Genomic DNA, 12304 nt, shown 5'->3' on the forward strand with positions numbered 1-12304 from the left:
AGACTTTTGTTTTGCCCAAATCTTCTTTAAGAATTTGTCGTATTGTCTCTTTGTTAATGTTTAATGCCTGTTCCATCATTCTCAGTGTCGCATTGCGATCGTTGGATACAAATTCTTGCACTTTTTGAATCGAATCTGCTGTTCGAATTGTTATTGGCCTTCCCACACGTTTGTCGTCCTCCAGTGATTGTCTGCCTTCCAAAAATCGCTTGTGCCACTCAAAAGTCTTTGACCGTGATAAACACTCACTTCCATACACTTTTTGCATCATTTTGAACGTTTCTGTGGCACTTGTGCCAAGTTTAGCGTGAAATTTAATAACAGCACGTTGTTCCATTATTGTTTTCCGACATGTAACAAAATAAACTGATAAACAAAATATCAAAAACAATGATAAATGTCAACCGATTTAAATAAAAGTTTTAGGTTATGTTCATATATGTCCAAACTTCATATGACATAAAATTTAAACAGATGTTGCTACTGGTTGCTGAGATATAGCTTCAGTCCCGGAATTTAATTGCCGCACTGTGTATTATTTACATCAAAGTTTTGTCAGTAGGCTGATGTCATTTATTTTGAATAAAATGGCACCTAAGCGAAGAACTCTTACTAGTAATTAGAAGAGAAACGAAAACTAGTTCTGTTAAATGTCACCGATTTAATTTGCATATGGAAATGAATACATAACAGTCAAAATATTTACACAAAAACTGTTGTAAACCGAGAAATTTGATGTCTTATATAAATAAAATTTATGTAAATAAATTTATTTGCATTCTTTGTCTCTTTCTTGTTTATTTTTATTCTAACAACACTTTTTTACAGAAAATATTTATATGAGTACAACTACGTCCTCAGAGTTTGCTACCAGAAGTTTTGGTCTTTGTGTATCATATCAGATGCTTTTTCAGCAATCATGAGTACTGCTGCATTGTGAGCCCCTGAAACCGTAATTGGCATAATTGATGCATCAACAACTCTTAATCTCGATACTCCCTTTACCCTGAAAAAGAGAATTGAATAATAATGAAAATGAAAGTACAATGTTTCCAACTGTAAATTTCAACATTCTAAAGTATCCAGTATATCAAACCTAAGTTTGGGATCCAGTACTGTAGTTGGATCTTCAATTGCACCCATTTTACATGTTCCCACTGCATGATATGAAGTTGTGCTTAAAGTTCTTACTATGCAGTGCAAATCTTCATCACTAAATTGTACGTATTTTTCGCATCCAGGAATTCTTCTTGGAAATATTCGAGCTCCGTATTTTTTTAACGCTATTGAATTGCCAAACCTAAGAACTTCTTTCAAGGCTAAACCATACAAATAAAACATAACTTATTTTATGAAATTATGTACTTAATTACAAAAACATTTCATACCATCAACTAGAGCTAAAACATCTTCAAAATTAGATAAATAATTAGGTTGGATGATGGGATGATCGTGAGGATTTGCAGTCCTTAATTTTATATACCCTCGACTTTTTGGACGGAGTAAAATAGGTAATATAGCAAATGATTCTCGGTAAGAAAATGGTTTATAACAACGTTCCCATATCTGTATAAACATTAAAATAAGGTTTATCAAACTATTTCAATTATTCAATAGAATGGCCTTAAATCAACTGACCTCTGTATTCAATCCAAGAACCCAACGAAAAATTTTTCCTCCATCAAATGCTGCAGTGAAAGAGACAAAGTTCATCTCAATATCGGGATAATCATCTGATTTATTTGCATATTTTGAATCAATATATCCCGTGACATCGAAGCCTGCTGGTACTGTTAAAAGTCCTGAAAAATATTAAATTTTCAAAATTGGTCTCAAAGAAAATATGTACAAAGTTTATGTGAAAAAGCGTAATTTTTGAGTCACAGACACGTGTCAATTATCTCCTGATTTATATTCATATACAATTTTTTTCTCTGGCAATTCTCTTTAAGTAAAATTTAACAAATAAAGGATACTGAATTAGTATAAATCTTTAGTAGCATTTAAGTAAAATTTAATTTCATACAAATTAGAATTAAAACCAAAGGAACGGTTTGAAAGAATTCTGGAAGTGTGATTTTGCAAACCAATTTGCGGAGTTAACGTCTTGAACGGTGAAAGTGTCAAACGAATGTTTGATGAAATATCCATGTAAACTAAAGTTCATATTAAAATATAACAGACTGTTGTAAAGAATATTGATAAACTGATTGTTTTTTGTATTTTACGTTAAAAACCTAACGATTTTGTAACATCATCCCAACGGAAGAGAGATGAAACCCAAAATGTATACTGTCAAACAAATGTATAGTAGATACGGTACTGAATAATGTGGATCTGTCAAGAGTCTGAAGTCTTAAATCAGCACTTCATTGTGAATTAGAACAGACATAACCTTTACTTATTAATCATAGCATCCAAGTATATGGAAGCAAAGAAGCGTAAGAGAAGGTTGTATATATTGACGATTGATGTGAGAAAAACTTATCGCGAAACATAAAAGCGGGTCATGTGTGGTGGATCTAGCTGCCATATTTATGATCCCAATATCGACAGTGTACGACTAGGAAATGCAATTTTCATTTTATTATACAGTGGTGCCTCGTATAACGTACGCCTCGAATAACGGACGCTGAGAACAACGGACTTTCTGTTTGGCCGTTACGTGACTCGAGCAACGGACTGGCTGCGAACAACGGACTTTCCGGCATAATTGGTGACTGCTCAATGGGTGCGTTCTTTAATAGCGGTCGCTCTGCGTGTCCGCTACTACGGGAGGGCGCTGCTGTTTGTAGGCATTTAGGAACTACGGTGAAAGAAAGAAAGATGGCAGCGCCCGCACTATCAATAGTATCGTGATGGAGGAATTTATAATTCTAAAATATGAGCTTTTAAAGGCAAAAGAAGGGTTCCAATTGTAAAATTTAACCATAAAATGGATTATTTGTTGAAAGAGCATTCAAAATAGCCACGAAAAAAAGTAGAATGCCGGCTACCATTCGAAAAATTTCGTAAAGACACTTACATCACCGCGTGCGCTAACTCGCGCTTTCACAATTTCTAAATTTTCATTCATAAAACCACATAATAGACCCGGAAACGAAAGTATCGAGGCATGGAGGACGCCAAGTTGCTTTCCACCGTAAACTACTGCTACAAGCGGCCGTTTTTGCCGTTTGACGGCGCGCACTCCCACCGGAATTCAGGAACGCGTTCCGCAGGAATTTTTAAACGGATGTCGCTCGCGCGGAGTTACGCGGAGGAATAAAAGAACGCACCCACGTTCATTTTTTTAATGATACAGTACGGTTATTTTATGCTGCGGAACGAATTAGATATTTTAACATGTATTTCTATGGGAAAATGCGTTTCGTATAACGGACGTTTCACTTAACGGACGTGCACCTGGAACGGATTAAGTACGTTATATGAGGCACCACTGTACAGTATTTTTATCTATTTTATTTATTGTTTTCATGTTTTAATTTATTATTAGGACAGTTGATTGTGTTATTTTCACCATAAATTATAGATATTTCCGTTTATATTTATCGAAATGATTATTGTTTAATGTCCGGGAATGGATTAATTCACATTCCGTTATTTCTAATGGGAAAAATTTATTCGGACTTCGGACAATTCAGAATTCAAACGGCCTCCTGGAATGAATTAAATTCGAAGTACGAGTACCACTGTAAGAAGAAACACTTAATGTCTCTTCCTGCTCACAAAAACAAGCCAGTATTGTGAATTTCGTGAAAAAGAAAGTTTAGAAAAAATTAAATCTAATAGCGAAAGTTTATGCAGTGGATAGATTGTATTTTAATAGAATTTCAATACGCTCTTCATAAAAGTGTCTTTTTAATAACGATGATATTCATTACCAAAACACAACTCTCCAGTTTTTTGGTAATAAATATTCTCGATTTCATTTATATATTTTATGACAATGCCAAACGTAAAACATACGAATTGATTTGTATTAAGAAAAATGGGAAAATTTTTTTATAAATTTGGATAAGTGTCTAGTAAAGGAAATCGCAAATATTTGAATATCTACGTATACAATTTTTGTGGAATATTTTAATTTGGGGATAGTTCCAATAGCTTGTTCCTGCGATGCCGAGAAATCATTAAAAACCAGTTTTTGAGAGGCTACAAATTTTTAACTTGGACCTAGCAAGCTACATATTTGCAGCCACAAATGACGGTGCCTCTATTATGAAAACTTTTAGTGAATTATCACCTATAATTACGAACTATGCTATTCACAGGTGATTTAGCAGTTACTGGTGTGTTATATAAAAATAAAGAAATTGCTAAAACCGATATATATATGTTACAGTGTGGAATCGAGAAATTGATTCCACACTAAAACTTCAACTAGATTTCGGGTTTCTCGGATGAAGCCAGTTCAGCATAACTTTCTATATAAATAACTTGCATAACTGCATAATATAATAATTGCATAACTTTCTATATAAATTTTTGGACAAATCATGATAATTTTGATAACAAATATTCGGTACTAAAATCTTTATGAGAAACGAGTACAAAAGTTAATAAGTAACGAAGAGTTCAAGACGTAAGTTCAATAAGTAACGAAGAGTTCAAGACGTACAGTACATCACTATTAGTGATGTACGACTTGAACTCTTAATAATACAAGAAACAGTAATACAACAAACAGAAACTTACCTGTTCCATGTTTAAAATATTGGGCTAAGTGTATTGGCTTAAACTGACGATAAAGAACATACGTGTAAGGAACGTCAACTAAGAAGTCCATTCCATATGTTATTACGTGATCATTTAGATTATATCCGACTGGCAGATCAGAAATTACTGGAATCTTCATAATAAATAATAATTAATACTTATCATTATGTCATTATTAAAAGAGTAAATATTTACCCCTAGTCTGTGTAAATCTTCTCTAGGACCGATGCCTGATAGCATTAGAAGTTGTGGAGAGTTAATAACGCCTGCAGACACAATGATTTCTTTTCTGGCATACACAATGAAAGATCTACCGAAACGTTCGAAACGAACAGCTCTAGCGACTTTATATTGATCGAAAACAATCTAAAAAATTAGATTTAATGTTTAAACTTCTCATAAAGAGAAAAAAATTCTAATATTTTAATTAAGTACAATAAAGTCTGCTTAATGTAATTATTTTGAAACTCGCTCATAGTAACAAAAATAATTTTATGTATAAAACATTCAGCAACGAATTGCGTAACTTTCCCGCATAAAAAGTTAAAATTGTGTATGGCTCCATCTATTATGAGTCACGTAAAGATTTTCGAATTTTCTTCACGTTAGTAATACCTAAAAGGCGGTAATTTCTTATAAAAGACCTCCCAGGAACCATTCTCCCACGAACATTCTGCCGTACATAAATTAAACCAAATCATTTATTTGTGAAATCCGTTGCCACTATTCTGCTTAATATCGCGTGTTTCGAAAAAGTTTAGAATAAATCTCGAGAACTTGTCTATCATTATTGCACGTCTATCACGAATTCGTGATCTTTTAATCGTTATAATTTGTGAAATCCGTGTATCGATCCGCGAAATCTTTGTGAGAGTAAGTGTAAAGATATTATTTTTCAAATGAGTATTTTTATCTTTCGTAAAATCTTTACGCTAAATGCTGCAAAAAAGTGTAAAAAACCCTTTCAAATTTAAACAGCTAATATGCTAGTTAATGAATAATACTGTGCGGAATGAGCATATATTATTATAATTAGTGGAAATTTTGCTTTCATCCGTTCTGAGATTAAAAACAAAAAATTCTAACCACAAAATCAAGGTGTTACGTCTATATTTATGAGATTTCAGCTTATTAGAGATGTTCGGGGCGACGTATCGTTCCAAATGTCTCTCTTAAACTAAAATGTCGTAAATATGGATGATCTACTGCATTAGTTCTTTTAATGAAAATTTATACCTTGTTCTGGCTTAGACTAAAAGTCTTGTCCTTGTTCCCAAAATAGAATGATTTTTGTCTATAAAGAAATTATTCTGAATAAAATGAAAAATTTACCATTGTGACTCCAATTTACTTTCCTGTGTGTTTTTTTTTCCGTTTCAAACTGCCAATTGCGAAAATTAATGGAATCTAGTATGCTACTCAGATCACTGAAAGATTATCTGCATCAAAATAAATTTCCGAATTTGTCTGACACATATTGAATCGATCGATTTTTAAAATTGTTTTACATACAATTTGTAAAAATTAGCAGAAGTCATATGCATTCATAGTTTCTTACCTTAGTTACAAACGAAAATAATAAAATAGTTAAATTAGGACGATCTTTCACTGGCTGTAGAAATGCTTTGTTACTGCTGCATCTTCTTCCATTCCTTTTAAACGCTTGAGGAAAAGCAAAACCTAGAACAAAATACATAATTCGAAAGACAACAAAATCAATATTGAATAAAAAGTTTGAAATTATTTTTAGTGAAAACCATTTTAAAATGATTTTACCTGTTTGAATAGGTCCATTAAAGTCTCTCATGGTATGACCATTTAATAAAACAGATTCCATATATGCTTTTACTAAAGGAGTTATATAATTCGGAGAAGAAACTGTTTGATAGCCTCCTGAAGCGTGGTATCCTTTAGAAACATAAAAAATCATAATTATCTGTCCATTATAAAATATACTGAAATATTAAATTTATTAGATGATGAGAAAAATTAACGAGAACTAGAAACAAAGAATTCTGTCGACTCCTCCAAGGACTCATTAGATGAGTGAAGTATCGGTCAGTAGTAAGTCTGGATAATTGTTTTCATATTCTTCTTTACACTTATGATTCTTTTTCATTTTTGCTTACATGCAAATGACCTTTCTTATTTATCATTCTTTTGAGGATTAATATTTTATTAGGGTTAAACACAATACTAAATATATCTGTTACTCGTTTTTAGTCGTATGAAACTTGCAAGTTTTGCAGATTTATATTTATGTACTTGTAAGTAGCCTAATTTTAATTTCTTGAAATACATTAAATGACTTGTAGAATTACTAAAATTTTTATGTTATTAGTAAAAACTATCCCAAAAGACAAACAATAATGCTTTATACTTGAATTTAGAACGATTCATTCTTTCGATACACGAATCTTTGACGAAACCAGACACGCACACACCATCGAACTGAAACTCAACCAATGAGTGTAATATATGATTCATTCGATACATTAAAATTCACAGCCCTCGATAAGACACTGCAAGCATTTAGTTTGTGCTATTGTTATAAAGTATGTGATTTTCCATATTGGGTTAATATTCATACGTTAGGCCAGGAACATACATGCATAAAATTCGGCGTAAAATCTAGCATAAAACAGAAAGCGTAAAAATTTTTCTGAAATTTTGGCTGAAACAGAACTGAAAAAAAGAGTAGAACTTGTCTCTACTTTTTACGCCAAAATTCCTCCAATAAAGAGAAATATTTTCTGTGGCGGTAAAGTAGACACGTGGTTTTTATTCTAACAATGGCGGCAATGAGGGTTAATCTTATAATTGTGACGGTCTCGAAAAAAACAAAAAATAAATGAAATAGAAGGGTTTATTGAATACGTTCGACCACATCAGTGTCATGTATAAAGACACTGTATTTAAACAACGTTTATAAATGGCTATAGGTACAACATTTCAAATAACAGGTAGGTCTAGTAGAATCGATATATAGGCTTACTATTTAGATTACACGTTCTTTATTTGAATTCGGAATACAAGTGTATTAATTTAAATTTTCTATATTATAGCAGAGGAAGCGGAGAAAAAATAGCAGGTACAAAGGGATAGATATATGAGAGGAAAAAATTAATAAAATTAGCACTGTTAGTGGAGTGGTGTTTCCTATTCGGCCAGAATTTTTACGTATATGTGTTCTGGCATAAAATCGTAAAATAGAAACTGAACTGAAAGCTGATTTCTGATTCAGTTTTCTGCCACACAATTTTACGCATGTGTGTTCCTGGCCTTACAACGATGCACATTGTGCAGAACAAAACGGAATGCATGTTTTTCACTTAATAGGAAAAGTCCAGCGGCCGGATGGCCGAGCGGTCAAGGTTAGCAGCCTACCGCCCTGGGGGACCCGGGATCGAATCCGGACGGGTCGAGAAATCCCCAGGAATTTTTCGGGGGTGGTCTGTCCGGATATGTCGGTCCCCGTCCCTCACCACCCGGCCGCCCCATTGTGGGCCTGGCCGAACCCATAATGGGCTTGCTATAAGAGGCCCTCTTAGTGCCCACAGGGCGGAAAGAGTTAAAAAAAAAAAAAAAAAAAAAAAAAAAAAAAAAAAAAAAAGGAAAAGTCCAAAGGCAAAAGATTAAGAAAAAGAAGAATTCTAAATATTCTCATTACAAGTACACAAAATAATCTTACTTATGCAAAATTGAATTCAAATTCAAACGCTCCTTTTTCATACATGATTCTGAAACTAAATTGCAGATCATAAACTCGTGTTTAGTGTTCCTATAATGTTGCAAGAAGTGACTTAAAAGGCTTATTAATTACAGTATTTTCTTTCAGGTATCATTACTGCTATGTATAATGTTACTGAATTCAAAATTTTTCTTAGGCAAAATTCAACAGTAGTTATTAGAAGTGAATAAGAAACCAGATATTAAGATTATTCTGAATAAATAAGATTATTTATTTAAAATTATTATACAACGATCGTATTTATAGCAGTCGCAAACATAATATTATCTTACATTTTTCTTGAATACATTTTACAAACACGAAAATATTTTGCGAAATGTATTCAGGTAAAATTTAATTACTTATTTATTAACTAAGGAAAAATTAAAAGAACATTATATATTTTACAATAAATTTCTGTATAAGATATTTAATAAGGTTAGTTACTATTTATCTATTAGCTGTATATCAATTTAATTAATATTAATTAAAACTATCTACACGAGCTATCTCAGTATTTAATACAGAAACAATATTTTAATATTTACCGTTCCTTAGAACATTAATATCCCTATTATCTTCAGACTTAAGGAAGTAAGGAAACACTTCTTCCCAACTCCATCCATGCGCTCCTCCTCGAGCCCAACGATCGAAGTCTCGTCGATTCCCTCTACTGTATAACATGAAATTGATGGAGCTGGAGCCACCTAACACTTTTCCTCTCGACCATCTTGAGGACTTAAGATAAAGTATAATAAAATTGATTGTATTATTTAGTATAAAATAACTATAATAAACTTACTCGTCCTTGGTAACCAAAACAAGCAAACTTCTGAGGTTCGGTTACATAATTCCAATCCATTGAAGTTTGTAGAAAAGCTGCACCCAAAATAGGTATTTGGGAAAATACATTTTCATTGCCTCCAGCTTCTAATAATAGTACTTTATTATGAGGATTTTCTGATAACCTGCTGGCAACGACCGACCCAGCAGTTCCTCCTCCCACTACAAAAATATTTTATGCTTTATATAATATGTTATCTGTTTTGTTGGTGATTTGTTTTGTTCATAATGTTTTATTTAAAATAAAATCATTTATACTAGTAAAAAATAAAATATTATATAGTACAGTAACACCTCGATTTAAAGAACTAATTTGGCGAGGTGTACGCAGAAAACTTCTCGGAAACAGTAGTAGATAGAACCAAATGGTTTTTTGCATTACAATTACTGCGTATCAATAACAAAATGAGCTCTGCTTGATCTACAGTACTTCAGCATGAGGAAGCTGTCTACTGAGAAAAAATATTATATGTGGACCTGCTGTAGAAAGGAATATCTGTTGAGAAAACAGCATTAGAAGTTGGCGTTGGGCGTTCGAGTATATCCAGAAACAAAAAATAGTGAGCTGTTACATTATCAAAATTTAATGTCTGGAAGAGAGAAAACATTGAGCTTCCAAATAGAAAAGTACTGTGTACGTTTGATAACGAATGGACATTGCGGCATGTCATCACAAGTTTAAAAAGTTGTAAGATGGTTTAGTAATAAAATTGGGTACCTCAACCATTCACAGAAGCCGAAAATGTAACAATCCCAAAAAACCTTTTGACTTTGCCAAATGCTATAAACCCTAGACATCAGAAGGTTAGAAGAAGATTGTATAATCAGCGGAAACCAAAATTTATAGAGTTGGCACGGAGGACCGAAAACGAGAGTGGACTACATCGATGAAATCCATAACGGAATAAAACGGGCAATTATTTATTGTAACATCGTCACAATGCCGAGCTGAAACTGTTAATCATATTTTAAATAATTTTTTAATTTACAACATATGCTGTCCACCTCAGTTTAGTAATTTCTTGTCCTAAAACATTATACTTTTCCGTCAGCAAAAAGCCAGTCATCTATCTAACTCTTTTTAGGAGAAAAGATTTGAACTTAAATAACGTAAGTTTCAATCTTCATATCTTTCCATATTTATTTTCGGCATTTATCTATCTAACTCCGTTCTCGAGACTAAACACAGACAAACAGACGGACGATGAGGAAATTTATAAGTCTACAATTTTTTTAAATTGTAGCCCAACAAGAAATACAAACAACATTGAAACTGGTGCTAGTCTCGTAGTCTAGAGTTGTATTACGTATTTTGGGTCTGGAATGCTAGGTATGACACCTAATTCTATTAGGTGTCATACCTAGCATTCCAGGTCGAAGCGTTATTTACTAGAAAACTATTTATTCAATCTGTTCACTATTATCACATTGACAAGAACTCTTTCATTTGTCAGCAAGATAATGATCCAAAGCATGCAAGCAGGAGCACATTAGGACATTATATTAATCTGAATAGCAGATTAATATTATGATCCTATGATGAATGGCCTGCTCAATAGCCTGATCTCGTCCCAATTGATCAAATCTGGTCCCTTCTTAAACGTCGCTTATCTGACTATGTTGCTGTGACTGAAAGCATTCATTATGTGAACGTGTGTAAGATGAGCAGTACAAAAGAACATTGTACGATCGCAGGATTGTTATTAATTCTATACCTAGTCGCATTAGAAAAAAGGCCATACTGATTATTGAAGTGTACTTTCTTACAAACAAGATATATATTTTTATTTGCATCGAAATCCTCCCAAATGCATAGGTACTTTCTTTGTAACATTTTCCATTTCTTTAAGGTATTCTCGCAAATTCTTTGAGAGAATTTTGACGCTCACTGTAAATACAATTCTAATGCAGAAAACTGTTTGGTTGTACTAATTTAGTAATACTGATTTTATTTTGAATAAATTTATTTTTTTTGTGTTTTGTCATTATTAGAAAATATGGGAAATACTGGTATATAAAGGATTTTTGTATGGTTATAAAATTTGCAAAGTTTCTGGTTATTAATTAATTTTTAAAAAAATTAATAACCAGAAATTTTGCAATTAATTTTTAAAAAAATTAATTAATAACCAGAACTCGCTATGTTAATTTTAATCTAGATGTGCCACGCGCTCTCATATCAGTTATTCTTCCTCTTCCTTCCGGCGAAAAATATATCTTACAGATGTATCGATGTATGACACACACGTATGAAAGAATGCTATAATAAAGCTTATTTTTATAACCCATTTAAAATAAATGTTTCATAGGCCATGCTTGTGCCAAATGTCACAAAATATATCTAGCCTCTACAAAATTATAGAAACAAAATGTAATCAGTACGTTCTGAAAGTATTTTAAAGGCCACAGTGATTTGAATTTTTGTTTAAACAAAAGTAAATCGATTAAATTACATTTAATGAAAATAAAATTCACTCTTATTTCTATTAAAATTCGTAAAAATTAATTGTTAATTTTAATGCAACTTACCAATAATATAATCATATTCCCATTCTGGATGTTTCAAAACTTCTATTTTCTCGTCTTTCTTTCTATAAAAGGCAACTATTGACATTATAAGCGCTCTGAGTACGTTCATTGCTATTAATGACGATCAGTAAGAATTCAACGTCTCGCCTGTTACTCTAAATACGAGACAATATCACGTGATGACTTTGACGTGTATGATTTAGGTTTTAAGGCGAAGGAAACCAATCGAACTTGTAAGCTAATCATTAATAGTCATCTAAAATAATAATATATACTTGCATAAACTGTAGACTAACAATAACCAGTTTAATTTCTAGTATAAAAAATAAAGTTATAATCAAAATAATTTAAATAATGTTTTTTATTTCGAGAACAAATCCCATTGAACTAGATCAATACTGTCAGAATTACTGTTACATTTATATGATTTTTATCTTAAGAAAGTTTTATAAAAGTAGAAGCAAATAATTAACTATGCAATCT

At 32.2% G+C, this 12304-nt stretch overlaps 1 protein-coding gene across 1 annotated transcript; it reads right to left on the reverse strand.

Annotated features, from left to right (window-relative positions):
- Positions 1-867: 867 nt before the first annotated feature.
- Positions 868-11906, reverse strand: LOC136972327 (glucose dehydrogenase [FAD, quinone]-like). Its single transcript, XM_067266882.1, has 11 exons — positions 11822-11906; positions 9252-9454; positions 8998-9187; positions 6496-6627; positions 6278-6399; positions 4915-5085; positions 4699-4852; positions 1639-1802; positions 1389-1566; positions 1097-1319; positions 868-1006 (listed from the first exon to the last, which is right to left on the reverse strand). Exons 1-11 carry the CDS (start codon positions 11904-11906, stop codon positions 868-870), a joined length of 1761 nt encoding a protein of 586 aa, XP_067122983.1.
- Positions 11907-12304: the final 398 nt, after the last annotated feature.

The sequence above is a fragment of the Centruroides vittatus genome, unplaced genomic scaffold, assembly GCF_030686945.1.
Source record: "Centruroides vittatus isolate TY-2023 unplaced genomic scaffold, ASM3068694v2 contig_290, whole genome shotgun sequence".
NCBI lineage: Eukaryota > Metazoa > Arthropoda > Arachnida > Scorpiones > Buthidae > Centruroides > Centruroides vittatus.